This window comes from Chiloscyllium plagiosum, unplaced genomic scaffold (genome assembly GCF_037043375.1).
Source record: "Chiloscyllium plagiosum isolate Xiang-an unplaced genomic scaffold, Cpla_swu_hap1 HiC_scaffold_1, whole genome shotgun sequence".
NCBI classification, from domain to species: Eukaryota; Metazoa; Chordata; class Chondrichthyes; order Orectolobiformes; family Hemiscylliidae; genus Chiloscyllium; species Chiloscyllium plagiosum.
This window is the reverse complement of record NW_028270139.1, coordinates 67,906,668-67,927,756: the sequence shown is the minus strand read 5'-3', so window position 1 is coordinate 67,927,756 and position 21,089 is coordinate 67,906,668. Positions and strand designations below refer to the sequence as shown.

Sequence of the window (21,089 nt, the reverse complement as noted above, 5' to 3'; positions counted from 1 at the left end):
TGACATAGATTGTGAAAAGCTATGGCTCTACCACTGATCCTTGCCACACCTACTAGTAATATCCCACCATCCTGAGAACAGTTTATTCCTTTTCTGCTTTCTATTCATTAACCAATTCTAAATATATACTACCTTTCCCCCCAATCGCATGCTTTGCAATTTCATACTAACCTATGTGGGGCCTTATCAAAATTCAAATGTACCACATCCACTGGTTTTCTACAAGTAGCATGCCTCAAAAAAATTCAAGTTTGTCAAGAGAGCCTTCCCTTCCATTAACACCGACTCTGCCCAATCCTACCATTTTCTCATTACGTTTTTATGATAAACTAACAGCTTCATTGTAATTTTGCCAATATCAGTACCTTATCTCCAACTTCTTAAACAAAAGTAGAATATAATTCTCAAACTGCCATGGTAGCATTTAAAAAATGCATTCTTTGGATTATTGGTGCAGTAACATGATTACTATACTTACAATTGAGAGAGACAGGAACACAATGTAATTCAAATGTAAACATTGGAATTTACAGGATCATACTGAATACATCAGGGATACAAAAAAAAAGGTGAAGCAGACAGGTAATGATTCTATGTTAGAACACAGTGAAATTACTGGAGTGCTGAAAATGTCAAAATAAGGGCTTTGTTAAGCACAAAACAGAACTGACAAAACTTAAAATGTTATACAGATTACAGACTTCAGCAAAAAGGATGCAAGTTGGCAAGAGATGACATGCAAAAAGACCAAATTACTTCAAAAAATTCAGTTCAAAAGTTAAGAACACTAAAACACAGGTTAGAATCCAAGCTGGTAAACTTAAACTGTGATGACGGTGACGATGATATGCTGATCCCCTTAAACTGCATAGCGGTTGGGAGCTTCCATTTGCATTGGCATTCAGTTGCATGAATTGAAGACAGGATATGGACTTGAGTGCATAGTTAGAAAATGGCAATGGTAGTTTCAAATCAACACAATGAATTTGCATCTTCAACTTGAAATTTTGCATACTGCCAATAGTTGGTGGGCACTATTATGCAGACAAACCTCTTTACCAACATAACATTCTACACAATTCCCATGCACACAGCATCTCAGATCTTCCTGTGACATCTTCGGTACCACACTGTTCACAAACAACAATAACCCTCATCATCCAGGGAATCAATTTACTATACCCCCAATATAGTTGCATTGCCTCTAAGTACTTCTTTTAAAGATATGAAACAAATGAGTAAGCCATTTGACTTAATTGTGTGAAGTGACTCAAATGAGCCAAATGGCCCAATTCTGCCTCTATATCTTATGGGTCCTCAAGTCTGCTTCACCATTCAATAATATCATGGCTGACCCGATTACTCCACGACTTACCCCTAAACTTTCATAGACCTGCTTAATCAAGATTCCATTTCTTCTCACTAAAACCTCCCAATCAAGGATCTTGTATGTTTCAAATCAAGTTCTCTCTTACTCCTCTAAAGTCCAGTGGAAACAAACCTAGCCTGTCCAACTATTCCTCATGACAACCTATTTCAGCGAGTTTTGAGAAGATTTGTAGCTCAGGTTGAGGTTTTGGATATAAGTTTGCTCACTGAGCTTGGAGGTTCATTTCCAGATGTTTCATTACCTTAGGAGGTAACATCTTCAGTGACCTCATGCGAAGCAATCCTGAAAATTCCTGCTGTGTGCGCGCGCATGTGGGTCTTTGTCTGTCTGCGGTGGGGGTGTGCATGTAGTGAGTGCAGAGTGTCTTAAGTCTGTGAGGGGGTGCACCCCCTCACAGACTTAAGACACTCTGCACTCACCACACGCTCTTTGTGTGGTGAATTTGTGCTTGCAGAGTTACATTGCACTTTGCTCAAAAACTGCATACATTCATGTAGAACTGAGCTCAAAAACTGCATGAATTTATGTAAAACTCTGTTATCTCACTTTTTAGATTAGAATCAATCTAAACATCAGGTCATAGACAGAGAACACAGGGGGCTAACATCTTCAACCTATTGTCTAGCTATCACCATTGTTAACAGCTAACCAGAGAATGCAACTTTAAAAAAAGGGTTTTGTGATTTACACATGAAAGAAATGAAACTCTCACTGTATTCTAACAGATGAAAGGCTTAACAGACAATCAATTTTTCAATTTATAATTTCAGTTACATCACACTGCAAATTTTTGCTATAAATTCTGTGTTACGATTGAGCCCTCCACAATCACCTGATGAAGGAGCGTCGCTCCAAAAGCTAGCGTACTTCCAATTAAACCTGTTGGACGATAACCTGGTGTTGTGTGATTTTTAACTATGTTCTAACAGTGATGGTATTGGTAAATATAGGGGATCACTAAAATTAAACTAATCTGTAAGAGGGTTTTTTTATTCCAGGCTTCCAAAAAGAGTACGATCTCCGAGGTGAACCAAGAAAAAGGCTTACAGGTCTGAGTCCATAAGGGATTCCCTGGGCTGTCTCAAATCTGTACTTTAACAATTTTGTGTGAATATATTTCGAAAGTTAGATGACATCTCTCCACCAAATATTTAAGCATATCTGAGAGAATAACTCTAGGCATATTGGCTTATTCGTGCTGAGAAGACTCTACAGTCTATTTTGAAATTTGTTCCCTGGTTCTAGACTTCCCAACCAGGCAATATTAGATTTTAGTTCATGGGAGCCAAGCACAAAGGAGATCAAGTTAAATTTCAGTTGCATAGACATCATCTAGAGCACCACATGAACTTTGAATGCTGCACTCAAGAAAAAGGTGCTTGGGAGATGCTGCTGTGCAAGTGAACCAGATTTATACCATGATGAATTGGTTAAATTATGTACAGTCTGCATAAACAATTTGCATTTTCTTGAGTTTAGAAATTTAAGTAGTGATCTGATGAATTGGTAAAATAAAGTTATTTAGAGGTTAAATTCAGAGAAATGATTTCCTCTTGTAGGACAATCAAAAACAAGACAAATCAGAATTAAACAGTACTGAAAAATCATTCAGGCAGGTAAAAGTGAGGACTGCAGATGCTGGAAACCAGAGTTTAGATTAGGGTGGTGCTGGGAAAGCACAGCAGGTCAGGCATCACCCGAGGAGCAGGAAAATTGATGTTTCGGGCAAAAGCCCTTCATCAGGAAGGGCTCTGAATAATCATTCAGTCCATCAGTCAATGGCAGGTTTTCGATAATTAAGAACATTGCTTCCACCAACCTTTCAGCCAGTTTGTTTTTTCAAAAAAGTTTGCACCTTTCATTCTTTTGCCAATCACCTTGTTTGCAGACTGGTCAAAAAGATCCAGATCTCAGTGAATGAAGTTGTTCCTTGGCTTCAAATTTATGTTGCAAACAAGGATTTTAAAACTGGAGTGTAAATGTTCTCTAAGAACATCAAATAGAAACACATGATTGCTTAGGAATAAGAACAGGAGTTCCTGTTCAAGTCCTTGATCCTGGAAGATAGCTGATCCGACATCCCACTTGGCCACTTTCCAGTGTTTTCCCTGCAACCCTTGATTCCCCCTTCTGATTAAGAATCTATCTCAGCCTAAATATACACAACGATTCTGTCTCCACAGCTCTCTCTGGCAAGGTGTTCTACAGACTCAACCCTCAAGAAATTCCTCATCTCAGTCTTAAATTGGTGCAGTTTATTGAGAGACTATGCACTCTGGCCCTCTAGCCACCCATGGAGGAAACATCCTGTCAGCACTTACTCTCTGAAGCCCCTCAAGAGCCCAAATGCTTCAATTTGGCCACTCAAATGGTAAGAGGTTGCAATGTTGATGCTTATTTAAATTAATACAGGAATCTGTCGTTGTTCTTAAGGGTTGTTAAATTTTAAAAGCAATAAGGATTTTCTCCCCAAATACCATTTATTTTTCCAACAAAATCATGGCTACCTGACATGGTTATGAGTATTAAAAGTGGATTTTTGAAGATGATCAAGGATCACTTTAACTTAAAATAATGATCTCTAATAAAGTTTGAACAAAAACAAAAGTAGCTGGAAAAGCATATAAGCTCTGGCAGCATCTGTGAAGCAAAACCAACATTCATGTTTTCAGGTCTGGTGGCCCTTCCTGAGAACTGATGGTAGCTCAGACAATTGTGGTTTGGGGGTGGTGTGGGGGGGGGGAGACAATAGATAGAGTTAGAGCCCAAAGAGAGAAGAATAGCTGGACAGATAAAGGAGTTGGTAATGATCTGGCTAGGAGGGAGGGTGAATAGCTGTTAATGAGGACTGTTAGTGACAAACAACAGGTAATGCGTAATGCCACCTATGTGATTACAAGGCCTGTGTGTGGGGTAAGGGGACATGGGAGAGTTCAGGCCCTAAAATTATTGAAATCACTACGGAGGCCAGAGGTATCCAAGCAGAAAATGAGACATTGTTCTTTCAACTTGTGCTGAGTTCGCTCAAACACTTCAGCGAGCCTGAGACAGAGATGTTGGCCAGGGAACAGGATGGCAGGCAACTGGAAGCATGGGGTTTATTTTGCAGGCAGAACATAGATGTTCTGTGAAGCGGTCACCCAGTCTAGGCTTCATATTTCAGTTAGAGGAGACCACATTGTGAGCGGCGAATGCAGTAGACTAGATTGTGGGAAATGCAGGTGAAGTGCTGCTTCAGCTGGAAAGTACATTTGGGCCCTTGGATACTGGAGACAGATGAACAGGTGCTACACCTTAGTCGGTTGCAGGAAAAGGTGCCACGGGGCTACAGGGAAGTGTTGGGAATGGATGGACCAGGGTGTCCGGGAGGGAACGGTCCCTTCAGAAGGTGGACAAAGCGGGGGACAGAAATGTGTCTGGTGGTGGCTTCTCGCTGGATTTGGTGGAAATGGTGCCTGATGATCTTCTGAATGAGGATGCTGGTGAGGTGGTAGGTAAGAACAAGGGGAACCGTATTGCTGTTGCAGAAGGGAACAGAGAGGGTGAGGGCAGAAGTGCAGGCGATGGTTCGGACCCAGTTGAGGACCCTGCCGACAAAGTGCTGGGGAATCCTGGTTGAGGAAGGCGGACATTTCGGAGGCTCCCTTACCCAAGTGGGCTTCATCTGAATATATGCAACAGAGACGGAAGAACTGGGACAATGGAATGGAGATCTTAGAGGAAGTAGCATGCAAAGATGTGCAGTCCAGGTAACTGTGGGAGTTGGTGGGCTTATTGTAGATATTAATGGCCAATCTATTGCCAGAAATAGAAACAGATGTCAAGGGAGGGAAGGAAGGAGTCAGAAATAGACCAGGTGAAAATGAGGGCAGGGTGGAAACTGGAAGCAAAAATCGATGAACTTTTCCAATTCTGGTAAAGAGGGAAGTTGCACTGATTAGATCATCGATATATCAGAGAGAGAATGTGGGTGGGGGCTAGAATCTGACTGGATTTTGTGGTGTTTGGATATAACCATCTGCAAATTACTATTAATCTTTTACAAAATTCAAACTTGGAAAGCAGTTTCCTGTAAAGAAATCAAAGTCAAGTTTTAAAATAACAGATTGTAACAGTGATGCATTAACATAATCAAGGTGGAGGAGTTTAAATTTAATTCCCGTTTTAAATAAAATACTTCAACAAAAAAATATACTGTTACATTCTGTTCTAAGTGAGACAACTATTTTAATTGGTTAGGTATAACTCACTGGTCTATTAAACAGAAAAACCTGGTATGGTTAAAAACAAGGACTGGAACAGATATCAAAGAGCATTCTGAAATCATGCTGGACTCACTGTAATGGCCTTGACTGCCTCCAAAGGCATATTTCCGGAAATAGAAATTGCACAGCGACTGCCATGGTTTCTGCGTCAGTCCAAGTAACATGTTCATAGAATTTTTAGTGGAGATGTTTCCCTGTAAGGAAAAAGTAATTTTAATTGAAAGGTACTTAATATATACTTATATCATGTTCCCCAATGGGTCACATGCGGCGCATATGTAAAATACATAAAACTAGAATGTTTCACTTCAAGATTCTGTACATGATCATATAGTAGGAGTCTATGAAATATATACAGAACTGTTCTTACAATTAACAAGGACTATGTTTCAACACAATCAGGCTGGGAACAGGTACTACAAGGTCCAGGTAGAGCTAAAACAGAACCCCAGGCATTCATAGTAATAGACATTTTAGACATCTGCTAGAGAAAACAAGTGTTAAAACGTTAGGTTGAAATGCTGTACATTCCAAAGTGTCTACATTCACGTTGGCTCAGTGGTTAGCACTGCTGCCTCACAGCACCAGGGTCCGAGGTTAGATTCCAGCCTCAGGTGACTGTCTGTGTGAAGTTTGCACATTCTCCCCGTATGTGTGTGGGTTTCCTCCAAGTGCTCTGGTTTCCTCCCACAGTCCAAAGATGTGCAGGTTTAGGTGAATTGGCCATGCTAAACTGCCCATAGTGTTAGGTGCCTTAGAGGGAAATGGGTCTGGGTGGGTTACTCTTCAGAGGGTTGGTGTGGACATGTTGGGTCGAAGGGCCTGTTTCCACACTGTAGGGAATTAGTCTTTAAAAAAAAATTAACCTTCAAAGTAAAATAAGTGTAAGTTTAAAAAGCACTAAAGAATGTTAGAATTGCTTGCTCGAAGTTTTAATTGCCTGAAGGCTCTATCTGGTGGCAAAAGCTGGACAATGCACCTATAGCTGACGTCCAGAGCTACCTACATCACAACTACTTCCACTAGGGGGAGCCAAGGATTTAATGCCAGCTCATGATAGGAGCTAGGAAGGAGAGGTGACAGATGCATGGCTGACTTGGTGCAGGAGGAGAAACAAAAGATGAGATTAGATTACTTACAGCGTGGAAACAGGCCCTTCAGCCCAACAAGTCCACACCAACCCACCGAAGCGCAAACCACCCAGACCCATTCCCCTACATTTACCCCTTCACCTAACATTACGGGCAATTTAGCATGGCCAATTCACCTAACCTGCATGTTTTTAGACTGTGGGAGGAAACCGGAGCACCCGGAGGAAACCCACACAGACACGGAGAGAATGTGCAAACTCCACACAGTCAGTCAGTCGCCTGAGGCAGGAATTGAACTCGGGTCTCTGGCGCTGTGAGGCAGCAGTGCTAACCAAAGGCTGGGGACTTCAAGTCTGAGTGCAGAAGCGAAGGCAAAAGAACTCGTAAGCAAGCAGGCTAAATAAAGGCAGTCCATGGCAACAAGGTTAAATGACCACATATTGTCACTAATACTACGAAAAATAAATAGAACATTAACTAACCAGGTAGAAAAAATACAAACAAGCAGCAAAAGCTTTTACAAATACATAAAGAGTAAAAGTGTAGTTGAAGTAATAGTTGGGCTCTTAGAAAGAGACAGGAGAACTTATCATGGGGAAGTTAAGAAATGGTACAAACACAGCAGAAATATTTTGTACCCATCTTCCCAGTAGAAGATTAAAGTTACATACAAGACGGTAAGCATGAGGCTTTGAAGAGCAAAGAAATTACTGGAATTAGAGAAAAAAACGTTAGCAAAACTTGAGCGAATAAAGTCTGAAATCCCCAGGACCTGATCACCCACAGCCTAAGTCAACTGCAAAAATCAATCATGTGCTAACTTCAATTTTCCAAAATTCTCATTCTCCAAACAGAATGGAAGTTAGCAAATATAACACCATGATTCAAGAAAGGAATAGAGAAAACAGGAAACTATGGGCCACTTAGCCTCATATCAGTCAATAAAGTATTGAAATCTATTGTTCAGAAGACTCCACACATTTAGAAAAACAGGAGATGATCAGAAAAGAATTACCTTATTTCACAATAAGGAAACAATTTGGGGGTAAATTTAGAGCTTTTGAAGATGTAACTGATAATGTAGATAAAGGAGTACCAGTAATGTAATGTACCTGGATCCCCAAAAGGCATTAAATAAGATGACATACTTTACCTTGTGTAATATGTTAGCACAAAGTGATTGATTAACAACAGGAAGTAAACAATAGGGGTAAATGGAGCATTTTCAAGTTGGCAAGCTGTGACTAGTGCTTCAAGGATCAACAGCAGACCCCAGGTATTTACAATCTACATGAATCACTTAAAGAGTAGGAATAACGTAACCAAGTTTACGGAGATTGATAGCGACATCAGAATGCAAGCTATGAGGGCAATGCAGATAAGCTGAAAAGAGATAAAGACAAGTTAATGAATGGACAAATTATCCATTACTTTTCAGAAATCCAAGTATACTACACAGTGGATGATGGAGTAAAATTTGAAACAAGTGTAAGATTATCCTCTTTAGTCATAAGTAGATTTTTTTAAAAAAAACAAAAGGCATGAAATACATAAATATTCATGTTCAGAAGGACTTGGGTACATTTGTACAAGGAAAGAAAAGTTAGCAAGCAGATGCAGCAGGTAATAGGAAAACAAATGGCACATTGACCTCTATTGGATTGGTTTGAAGAATAAAGAAATCATGCTATTATTGTATTGTGGCAAGACCAAAACTGGAGTATAGTGTGCGCTTTGCACTCCATATTTGAGGAAAGAAATACTTGTACTGCAGGCAGTATACCAAACATTTGCTAGATTGGTCCCTGTGATGAGAGGACGGTCCGATAAAGAAAGGTTGAGTACCGGATTCTATATTCTCTGCAATTTAGAGCAAAAAGCAACATGATCAAAACATGCACAATTCCAAAAGTCTTGACAGAACAGATGCCAAAAATATTCATCCTAGAACAAAGAAGGACAGTCTCAGGATAATGGATCAATCATTTAGAACTGAGATGAGAAATTCCAAAGATTCACAGCCCTTTGAGTGAAGGATTTGTTACTCTAAAGTCTGTAGAGCTCGATCACTGATGAAAGTTATGGCTTAGATTAGCAGATACTTAGTTTTTCCAAAGGAACTAAGAAATATGGGGAAGCAGGTAAGAAAAAGTCAAAACCCAAGTGTAGTCATGGCAGAGCAAGCTCGACGGCCTACTTGTGTTCCTCTCTTTCTTTTCTTATGACTTCCATAACTGTTTTGTTAACGGCAAGATGCCGAGTGAAGAAATACAAAGCAACCACCTAAGAATTCTGCGGCGAGAAAAGCACAGTCTATCAAATTAAAATTAAATAATTTTTATCCAATGATTTGGAATCCTTAAACAGTTTATTGCTACCATTTGCTGTATGGCTAAATGTGGACCAATTCTTTAAGTAAATTAGAGGATTTACATAAACATTTTGTACAAAAAAGGACAGGGAACTTGTGTGACACACAGTCAACCTAATGGTAGATTTTCTTCCAACTATAGTAATAGCTGTGGTTAACTGATTTATGCAAACTTCCTTACTAAGGAGTGAAAAATGCTAATTTTCCAGTTAGGAAAAAATGTGCCATTGCAAGAGATGTCTCAAACTAGTCAGGTAAGGGAGAATAGGGGATGTTAAATATTTTTAAATATGTTTAACAAAAAAAAACTTAACATTCTCTTACCACCACAGGACTTAATCTTTCCAATGTCTCCCAGCTAATCAGTCTCCCAAACTGTACACTTAAAATATTACCACATTCTGCAGTGCTAATTATTCTTCCTATTCTGCACATTTGCAAACTTCTGTGCCAGCAACATGACTAAAAAAATTGTTCTAATTTCTCACTCAATTTTTAATGTCAGCCCACCCAGAAAACCTCTCAGTCCCATGGCAAACAGATTTTGTTTTCTTTTCCCCAAACTCAACTACTTGGCCCATTCACCTCCACAAGCAGTAGAGCTTAAACCCACAAGGGCCACGAGGTGAAACTTTCTCCTAAAGCTCTTGTCGTATTGTGGTAGTGTCCCTAACACTTCAAGGCATACCAGCTCCAGAGGTGTGTAATAACACCTCTGAACAGATTAAAAACAGAAATACATTCCAGTATTTATTACCTAAATCAAGTTTTCAATTAGTTAACTCAAGCCTTGATTGGTCAGCCTCTCTCTCTCTTACAAAATACCTTAGTTGTTTTGCTATATTGTGTAAACTATCGTTGCACATTTTAGCCAACTTAAGAAACCATTATTGCATTTTAAGAGATCTAAGCTAGAAGGATATTTTTCTACTAAAAATAAGGATAAGAAACCAAATATGTTGAATTTAACATGTTCAGATTAACCAATATTGGTAAGAATATGATTAAAAGTATTACTTGGGACCATTATTTTCCAAAAAGATGGTTGATCAGAAATTAAATAAATAATGTGAAGTGCAGCGAGATACTATCAAATGCGAGTTAAATTAAATAATTTTATCAAATCTAATCTGAAAGAAATTGTAAGTTCTCGATCCAAATAACACAGTTAGACATGAAGACAAAAATTTTGAGTGGGCGGAACAAAGATAGTCTTGGACCGAGAGCAAACAAGCTAAACCAAAGCAGACAAAACTAATTGATTCTGGGCTTCTTATAACAGAAACCACAAGGAAATAATTTCTGATTAGGAGAAATCCAAGACTTGATCATGATTTCTTACATTAACTACATCATAGAATCCCTAGAGTGTGAAAACAGGCGTTCAGGCTCAACAAGTCCACACCGAGCCTCTGAAGAGTAATCCACCCAGACCCATTCTCCTACTCTATTACTCTCCATTTACCCCTGACTAATGCACCTAACCTAGGCATCCCTGAACACTATGGGCAATTTACAACGGCCAATTCACCTAATCTGCACATCTTTAGATTGTGGGAGGAAACTCATGCTGAATAGGAAGAATGTGTGGAGTTTGCACAATCACCCGAGGCAGGAATCGAACCCGGGTTCCTGGCATTGTGAGGCAGCAGTGCTAACCACTGAGCCACCGTGCTGCATGATTATGTTGTCTCGATGAAATATTAATCATTTTTTGAACAATTATCAACAGTGCTATCAAGCAGCACCTGCTCAGTGACACCCAGTTTGGGTTCCACCAGGGCCACCAGCTCCTGACCTCAGTACAGCCTTGGTTCTAACATGGTCAAAAGAGCTGAATTCTAGAGGTGAGGAGTGCGTGTACTGCATTTGATAGAATATCACATTAAGGAGCGCTGGCAAAAGTGGAATCAATGGGAAACAGGCAAAAGCTCTCCGTAGTTGGAGTCATACCTAGCATGTAGGAAGACAGTTGTGGCAATGGGACATCAGTGACCTCAGCTCTAGACATTTCTGCAGGATTCCCGAAGGTAGCACCCTAGACTCAACTGTCTTCAGGTGCTTCAATCACCTTACCTCCACAAGATCAGAGATGGGGCAGGGGATGTTTAGCGAAGATCAGCAACATTCATGACTCCTTAGATATTTGAGCAGTCTATGTTGAAATGTAGCAAGACCTAGACAAAATCCACCTCTCTATCCAAAAGTGGCAAGTCTGATTCATGCCACACAAATGCCAGGCAAAGATCTTCTCTAATGAGATGACAATTTAACATTTCCCTTGACATTCAATGGTATTACCATCACTGAATCTCCCACTATTTACATTCTGGGGTTACCATTAACTAGAAAATGAATTGAATTAGCCATTTGAATATAGCTGCGACAACTGTAGGTCACAGATCACGTATCCTGCAAGTAACTCATCTCCTGAATCCTCAATGTCTGTTTACTATTTAAAAGGCAGAGGTGTGTGATAGAGTACTTCCCACTTGCCTGGATGAGTGCAGCTGCAACTTCACTCAAGAAATTTGATTCAATCCAGGACAAAAGCAGCCTACTCGATTGGTACCACATCCACACTCACTGACACTCTGTAGATGTGTGTACTGTCTAAAATGCACTCCAGAAATTCAAAGATCCTTAAATAGCACCTTCCAAACTATCCTACCATACAGATGGATAAATGCAGCAGATACATGGGAACACCACCAGTTGCAAGTTCCCCTCCAAAACATTCACCATCCTGATTTGGAAATACATTGCTGTTCCTTCAGTGTAGTGGGTCAAATTACTGATCAGTCTGCCTAATGGCCAAGAACACATAGGTTGCAGCAGCTAAGACGACAATTCACTCCCACCCTCTCAAGCGCAACTAGTAAATAAATAGACCACACAGCTAGAAAACCATGTCACAACTTCATTGAAGAAACTTCATAAAATCAGGATAAACTAACAAGGCAGATCTCCAAGAAAATTAAACTGGATGGATCCAACTCACCCAGTTTCTATGCACTACCTAAAGTATGCAAACCAGGGGCTCCCCACAGACCCACAGCCTCTATCTGAAATACCGACATGCAGACTAGCCAATGAACTCTACAGAAAACTAAAATACCTAGAATTCCTGAACACCAAAGACACTAAGATGAAGAGGACAAAATAATGGTCTCCTTTGACATAACAGGAGAAAGTGAGGTCTGCAGATGCTGGAGATCAGAGCCGAAAATGTGCCGCTGGAGAAGCGCAGCAGGCCAGGCAGCATCCAGGGAACAGGAGAATCGACGCTGGGGAAGGGCTTATGCCCGAGGCGTCGATTCTCCTGTTCCCTGGATGGTGCCTGGCCTTCTTTGACATAACAGCCCTATTCACATCAATTAACATCAGCCTGGCCAAAAGAAACACTGACCACACTACAAGAGGAACAAAGGACACAAACACCAGACAGCACCAACTTCATCAGCAAGGACAACATCAAGCTATAGACCTGTGCCTCACTACCCACTTCACCTTCAATGACAAACAAAATCAATGGAATACCCATGGGATCACCAATATCAGGCTTCTTAGCAGAAGCAGTTATGCAGAGACTCAAATGAACAGTCCTCCCACTATCCAACCCAAACGCTGGATCCACTACGTGGATGACACTTGTCATTACAAAATGGAACAAATTAGAGGAAACCAACAATGTCCTTACTGACATAGAATTCACAAGAGGAGGTGAAAACAACAGACTCCTCTTCCTAGATGTCACAGTGGAACGAACAGTTAACGGAGAACTTCAGGTCAGCGTCTACAGGAAAGCAACACACAGACCAGATACTTAAATACAGATGCAATTATCTCAACACCCACAAACTGAGCTGCACCAGGATATTATCAGGCCACCACACACCACAGCACCCAGGAACTATGAACAACCTAAGAAAAATACTTATACAAGAAGAATGGTACCCAATAAACATAGTCCACCAATTCCTAAAGAGCAAATCCAAGCAAGCAGACAATGTGCCCAGAAACTCCAGTCACATTACCATACAAAGACATCACTGAAATGACTACCAAACTACTCTGACCCTCAGCATCATGGTAGCCCACAAATGTACCAACACACAAACAGCGGCTAAAGAACCTAACAGACCCTATACAAACAACTAGCAAAACGCATGTCATTTACAAAATACCATGCAAAGACTGTAACAAACACTACATCAGACAGAGGCAGAAAACTAGCCACCAGGATACATAAACACCAACTAGCCACCAAAAGACATGACCAACCATCACGAGTATACTCACACACAGACCAAGGAGGACGCCACTTTGACTGGGACAATACATCCATCCTAGGACAGGCTAAACAAAGAGACGCATGTGAATTCCTAGAGGCCTGGCATTCAAACCCGAACTCCATCAATAAACATCAATTTGGACACCACTTACCTACCACAGAGAAAGAACTGGAAATGATATCATCCACCTTAACAGACCAAGACATATAAATAGAAAGCGGGACAGAGCATCAGCACTTCAGAGGCTCACTGATGACGTTGCCTAGCATGGTGATGAAACGTCTGAAAACAAACCTTCCAGCTCAACCTGAGCTACAAATTTTCTCAACAATTGCAGTAATTAAGTAGTTACACCCCCCCCCACAAGAGACAACATTGTGTGAACCATCAAAATCCTTAATTTTAAAACCATCCACCAGCTCAACTCAGCATTTTCTTTTTAGTCAAGAGAAAAAAGTGACTCGGCCTCTCAGTCCTTATCAGGACTTCAACATCGTGTTGATGAGACTTAAAATGAGAGCTTGCAGCTTTCCAACTTATTTACAATTTAATCTAATTAAAGAATAGATAATTGCTTACCCTGCTAACATTGATCCCAAAGATACTGTAGGAAGTGGGACACACTTTTGACAGGAAGTTGACCAGAATCTAAAATACAAATAATCCACAAAAGATCTGTGGGCAAGCACAAGTGAAATTAATGAAATTCTAATGTATTATATTTTCACCTGACAATTATGCAAACACTTCACTCAACTTCAATTGGTTGTAGAGCTGAAGGGCCAGAATATACTTTGAAATGCTCATAATACAGGTGATGATTAAGTTAATGGCAAGTTAAGACAAAACAAAAAAAGGAGCAACCAAATTATATTATAGCACTCAAATCAAGTTCTGTAACAGATTTCTAGACAGATTATGCAGATTTCCTCATTTTTAAAAAAGTCAGATTTAGAAATACAAATTGAAATAAATAATTTCAATTATTTTTAGCTTGTTGTATGAACAAAATCAAAGAGATGCAACACATTCACTAGCGACAACAGCTTACCCTTGAATGAGGCAGGAGTGTTATAGAAAAATTTAAAATTATGAAGGAAATAGATAAGATAGAAGCAGGAAGGCTGTTTCCAATGGCAGGTGAAACTAGATCTAGAGGCCATAGCTCAAAACAACAGGGAGCAGATTTAGGACTGAGCCAAGGAGGAACTTCTCCCAAGGGTTGTGCATCTGTGGAATTTCCTGCTCAGTGAAACAGTTGAGGCTATCTTGCTCAATGCTTTTAAGGCAAAGACAGGTAATTTTTGAACAGTAAAGGAATTAAGGATATGGTGAGTAAGCAAATAGGTGGAGGAGAAAGTGAGGTCTGCAGATGCTGGAGATCAAAGTTGAAACTTTATTGCTGGAACAGCACAGCAGGTCAGGCAGCATCCAGGGAACAGGAGATTCGACGTTTCGGGCACAGGCCCTTCTTCAGGAATAGGTGGAGCCAAGTCCATGAAAAAGATCAGCCATGATCTTATTGAATGGCAGAGCAGGATCAATGGGCCATCTAGCCTACTCCTACTTCTTTTGCTTTTATGATTTTCTATCTGCAATGAGAAGGATTACTGGCTAAGCCAATAAACTAATTAAAGTGTTATGAAAAAGAATCAGGTAAATAATGAGAAAAATTTAAAAATCTTGTGTGCATTGCTGGATCATGACATTCACTAATAAACCATTGTTGAAGTACAATCCACAGGGAATTAGTCAGCAAATAAACAAATAGCAATAAGATATAGTGAACAATCAAGGAAGAGTGGTTCAGCTTAGAAGAGGAAAACAAATTTGCCAGTGCTACTGTTCAAGATTGTCAGTTCGTTGATTTAGATTTTTCTAATCAACCTGTTCCTACAGGTCATAACAGGTCTGGGATAGGTGAAACTTGAATCCAGTTCTTCTAGCCCAGAGGTGGGGCACTACTGTTAACCCAGAGACCGCTCACCCCGACCCCAGTCCACATATGTACTCTAAAAGTACATCAATGGAACTACACATCCAACATGACATCAAAAATTCAGAACTAAAGGAATAAATGTTCTATAATCAAACCAGCATACATCACTTGCTTTGGTTGATCAAAATTGCATTTTTAAAGCACCTGTAATAGCAAAGCATATTTTAAAATACTTTATCTCAAGATTTCAACAATTTTAGCTGGAAGACATTAAGATAATAAAAGTGAGATTTTAAAAAAAGGTTTAAACACAAGAAATTAGGGGACTGGCAAATAATATACACCAGCAAGGACAGAAGTGTTAGAGCTTAAGTGAAGAATTGGACAGACAGCAGAGTTTGGGGCGCGTTGAAAAATAGAGAGTATGAAGATTGGAAGGCATTTGATTAGTCAAACATATGGTGGGACAGATGCAAGATATGCAATGGAGACACCTGAAAAGTAATTATAATGCGACAACAGGTGAGCTGACATTCAGCTCAAATGAGATATTTCTGTAAAAAAAGTACAATAGAAACTGTAGTGGATTCATAATTAGATATCAGGCAAAGAAAGTGTAGAAACCAAGAGGTAAAGATTAATTATCATCTCACATGGAATGAGAGTGTACCAGCAGCATGCTGAGATGCAGTGTCCCTACCTCTAAACCTGGAGACCCAGTTAAAAATCCCACTTGCTCCAGAACTGTGTAATAAGATTTCTGAACAAGTTGATGAGAAATTGTTAAGATAGCAGAGGTAGTCATTCAGCACACCATGTAAATTGTCTCTGAATTTTTTTTTATATAATTAATCTTGTTCCTCTCTTCCGATAACTCTGCAATTATCTTTACCTTCAAATATAACAAAAACAACATTTTTTTGAAAGTTGCCATTGAATCTGTTTTCACTATCCATCTAAGCAGTAAATCCTAGATCACTAAGTGAGGACTGCAGATGCTGGAGATTAGAGTAGAAAGTGTGGTGCTGGAAAAGCAGAGGTAACGCAGCACCTGAGGAGCAGGAAAATCAACGTTTCGGACAAAAGCCCTTCATTTTCTTGCTCCCCGGATGCTGCCTGACCTGCTGTGCTTTTTCAGCACCACGCTCTCAACATCCTAGATCACTGATCAACACACAGGGCCAACATTTATCGCTCATCTCTAGCTGCTCTTGCTACTAGGTAAGGTCATAGAGGGATTGGACATTTGTGGATCAAGGCACTCCTTAATTAGATGCTGGTGCAGTTTATCAAGCTGTGTGTGTCTGCGTGTTTCCTTTGTTTTCCTTTTAATTCCAGGTGTGTAATCAAATGTGTAACCAAGATGGTGTCAGAGAATGGCAAATTTGTACACTTCTAATTGCAGTCCTGTATTCTTATACTGGATTTTATTTTGTATTCTACCACGAGCCCACCTTGCTGCTGCCACCAGGTCTTGTAATGGACCAAAACTCACTGCCACCTCCATTAACCTGCGCTGGACACATACTACTGAGAACCCAAACTCACCACTGCCACCATGAGTCCATGCTTCTGGATCTACTCGAGTCTGCATTAGGATCATTCACTGCCAATGCTATTGCCACAATCGAGCTCTTCAATAAGCAAGATAAAAGAAAAAAAAAACAAAAAAATGTGGAAAGAGCAGATGAGACACAGGTTCAGAAATGCTACTCCAGCACCATCTCACCAGAAAAGTTTCCTACACAGTTTTGTAAGTTGAGTACACAAGACCATAAAATCTAATTCTTAAAAATTTATATTCCTTACCTAACCTCATCTGTGTATGGAATAGGGTCAAGGAAAATAGGAAAATAAGAGAAGGCTTCATAGAATCCCTACAGTGTGGAAGCAGGCCATCTGGCCCAACAAGTCCACCTAGAGGCATACCCACTACTTATTACTCTGCACTCACCCCTGACTAATGCACCTAACCTACACCCCTGAATACTACAGAAAATTTAGCATGACCAATTCATCTAACCTGCACATCTTTGGACTGTGGGAGGAAACCCACGCAGACACAGGGAGAATGTGCAAACTCCACAGATAGTCGTCAGAGGCTGGAATCGAACCCAGGTCCCTGGTGCCGTGAGGCAGCAGGGCTAACTACTGAACCAGTCCCCAAGCCAGGCTTGTAGAAAAGCAGTGGAAATAGACAGAGGAATCTTACCTGTGAAAGAGACCAGGTAGGTTTTGAACTACAGGCTATGGAAAAAAGGGATTATTTATAAGTGATGAATGGAATACAGGTTGGAACACTATTAAAAAGAAATTGGAGATAAACATTTCAAGAGGAAAACCACATGATGATTAAGAAGGAGTGAGGTTATGGGGAGTATCAGGACTCCTGTGGACACACATGCTTACTTCTGGACCAGGAAGCCTGGGTTCAAGTCGCACCCGCTCCAGAAGGATGCAAGAACATCTGTGAATAGGTTAATTAGAAAATATCTACAGCAAAGTACCAGCATATGAACCAGGAACCAATTTCCTCACGTCTTGTTAAACTCATTAGATGTAATTACCCTTGACCGAGTTTGATCCCAGGTAGTGAGTTTGAAACGTTGCTGCTAGGTAGTGAAGAGTCCCAAATTCCCAGCCTCAAGTCATTTGAAGGAGTCTCTTGTGGCACAGTGGTAGTACCTCTACCTCTAAACTAGGAGGTCTGGGTTCAACCGTGAGCAAGTTGATTAGAAAAGATCTGAGTCATTTGAACAACTTCTGCTTTTCATTTATGTCAGTTTATTCAGGCAATTTTGACAGCTCAATTCATACAAACATCAAAGACAGACCTGACCCCAAAAAAATGTTTAGGCATGACCAGCAGGTACAGCATGTTAAATGTACTATCAGCTGGGGAGTCAAATCCATCTCAACGAAAGCCCATCATTTGTTTCATATCAGGTTATGATTACTATTAGTTACAAGTGAATATCAGTCACTACACTACTTAATTAGAAAAGTGACAAGATCAGACAGCATAAATTTACAAAAGGGAAATCACATTTGAAAAATCAGCTGCAATTTTGAAGATGTTTGTAACTAGGAGAGTTGAAGGAGGAAGAAAACAGATGTGGCTTACTTGGATTTTCAGAGGGTTTTCAACAAGGTCAATGGAATAGGGTCATCAAGAAAAATAGGTAAATTAACCGAGAAAAGGCTTGTAGAAAAGCAGGGGAAAGAGAGAATTCTTACATGGGAAGCACAAAACTTAAGCACATGAAATGAAGGCACAAGGGATTTAGGGTAATTAGCACGGACAGAGAACTGGTTGACTGACAGGGAACAGAGTAGAATTAAATAGGTCTTTCCCGGAACTGGTAACCGTGATTAGAGGGACACTGCATGGACCCCAGCTATTCACAATATATATTAATGGAAGGTAATTAAAAGTTTGCAGTTGACACAAAGGTGGATGAGAGCAAGCTGTGAGGAGGATGCAGAGGTGCTTCAATGTTATTTGAACCAGTTGAGTTAGTGAGAAACTGGGTGGCAGGCAAAATATAATGTGGAAAAATGAGGTTATCTGCTTTGGTAGCAAAAACAGGAAGGCAGATTACTATCTAAATGGCAAAAGATTGAGAAAGGGGAAAGATGCAAAAAGACTTTGTACGAGTCGCTTAAAGCAAGCATGCAGGTACAGTAGGTTGAGGATTCAAGCACAGGTGCAGAGATATCTTGCTGCAATTGTACAGGGCCTTGTGAGACCACAACTGGAATATTGTTTAAGAGTTTTGGTCTGCTTATCAGAGAATAGATCCTCTGGCTATAGGAGTGCAAAGATTTACTAAACTGCTGATAGCGAATGGTCCAATTTAATTTTTAAATGTATGGAAGATGGCTAGCTAAGCAAACATTTATTGCCCAGTTCTAATTGCTCAAAAAAATGGTGGTTAGCTGTGTTCTTGAAATGCTGTTTATCAAGCCAGTAACCACACATTAGAATTGACCAGATTGCCGACAGTGTGGAAACAGATCCTGTGGCCCAACAAGTCTACACCGACCCTCTGAAGAAGAGCCTGCCCAGACTCATTTCCCTACACGTACCCCTGACTAATGCACCTAACACTATGGGCAATTTAGCATTGGCAATTCACCTTTCCTACACATAGTTTGGAATGTGGGAGGAAACCAGAGGTCCTGGAGGAAACCCACACAGACACAGGAAGAATGTACAAACTCCACATGCACACCACTTTTTCCTCTTCCCACTCCTTTCCCCACCATTGATGTTGACAATGGGACATTTAGCAACTGAAATGCTGATAAATGTGAAGGGTTAGTTTTTTTTGGGGATGGATATGGTTATTGTGCTGCACCATTGCCAGGTAATGTTGCTTGCCTCTGACAGCCTGTAAATTTCCAGGTCTTTCTCCATTGATATGGAACATTGTGCAATCTTCAAACATTCTGATAGCTGACCTCATGACAGCCAGAGGGTCATTGATGAAGCTGCTAAAGACGGTGGGGCCGAGGACACTAGCCTGAGGAACTCCTGTAGAGACGTTCTGGGGCTAAGAAAACTGATCACCAGCAACCACAACCATCTTCCCTTTATAATAGTCATGACTCCAACCATTAGAGATTTGCCGAAATCTAATCAACTCCGTTTTCGTTTGGGCTATTTGCTTTCATGCTTAGTCCAATGCTACCCCGATTGACTAAACACACTTAGTGCCTACGTTTGGGGTCTGCCTGATTTAACAGTGTTCAAAGACATTTTTTTAAAATTAAAGCTAAATGCAGTGTTTCCATATCAGGTGATGAGATGTCACATGATCAAGCCTTGCGGACATCCGACCAGAGTTGGTCAACCTTTCTAACGTTTACCAGTTACTATTCAGAAGGTTCCTGCGGATTTCAGGGCACGGCGCTGGTAGTCTAGCCATTCCACTGGCGATTATTTTTTTAAATAAAAACAGACAAAAAGGGAGGTAAATCCGACAGTAGCAAGTATTTGAGCGCCTCTGCAAAACGAAACAGGGAAATCAAGAAACCACTGGCAATCTCTCCGCCCACGGAGTGCGCTGAACCCGACTAGAATAAAGAGAGAGAGGGGTCGGTCGGTCGCAACTCCTCCTCCTCCAGCTCGAGGGCCGCCGGCCGTTGCGTTTAAACATTCGAATCAGTCGAACCGCCTAGCGCGAGCCCAAACTGCCAGAATCTCTCCATCCACAGACGTGCCCCATCTTTACTATTTAATGGCGTACCGCTTGATACTGGAAACCCCCTCCTCCAAACCTATATGTGCGTCTCGTTCGCTCACCCGTCTGCGTGTTCCTGCCAGTAAGTAACGCCCGTTTGTCCCTCTTTAAATCGGCTCATGGCGCACTCTCCCGCTGACTGACTGCCTGCCCTGTCATCGCCTCCCTGCCGGCAGCCTCCACTTCAGCGGAACACCCTCCCGGAGAAGCCGAACCTCGCGAGAGTGATACGCCGCCAACCTATCACAGCCCTCCTCTCTTCACGTCACAATGGGAACAGGCGGCCTCTCGACGGCGTAGTGAGCTCTGATTGGAGGGTTTAGCGTTGCAGCATTCTGAGCACCCAGGTGATGGTTGCCGGACAACGGACTTCATTGCTCAAGGTGCAAGGGATTCGGGTTGAAGTATTATCCATCAACATAAAAGTACCGCGTGTTTGAAGAGGGATTTCATTTATGGGTAGACAATGGATATTGCTAGGCAGAATGGATA

The 21,089-nt window shown here is 40.9% G+C and overlaps 1 protein-coding gene across 3 annotated transcripts in view; it reads right to left on the bottom strand.

Moving 5' to 3' along the window:
* Positions 1–20,813, bottom strand: part of slc30a9 (solute carrier family 30 member 9) — a 140,414-nt gene extending 119,601 nt beyond the window's left edge. For 2 of the 3 annotated variants that reach the window (XM_043692116.2, XM_043692137.2), the window contains exons 1-2: positions 20,660–20,813; positions 5,729–5,849 (exon numbers count right to left, since the gene is read on the bottom strand). In XM_043692116.2, coding sequence (XP_043548051.1) covers positions 5,729–5,825 — 97 coding nt within the window. In that variant the 5' untranslated portion in view covers positions 5,826–5,849; positions 20,660–20,813. Of the gene's footprint in view, positions 1–5,728; positions 5,850–13,991; positions 14,088–20,659 lie in introns of all 3 variants that reach the window. The other variant, XM_043692123.2, reaches the window with a different exon arrangement.
* Between the last annotated feature and the right edge of the window lie 276 nt (positions 20,814–21,089).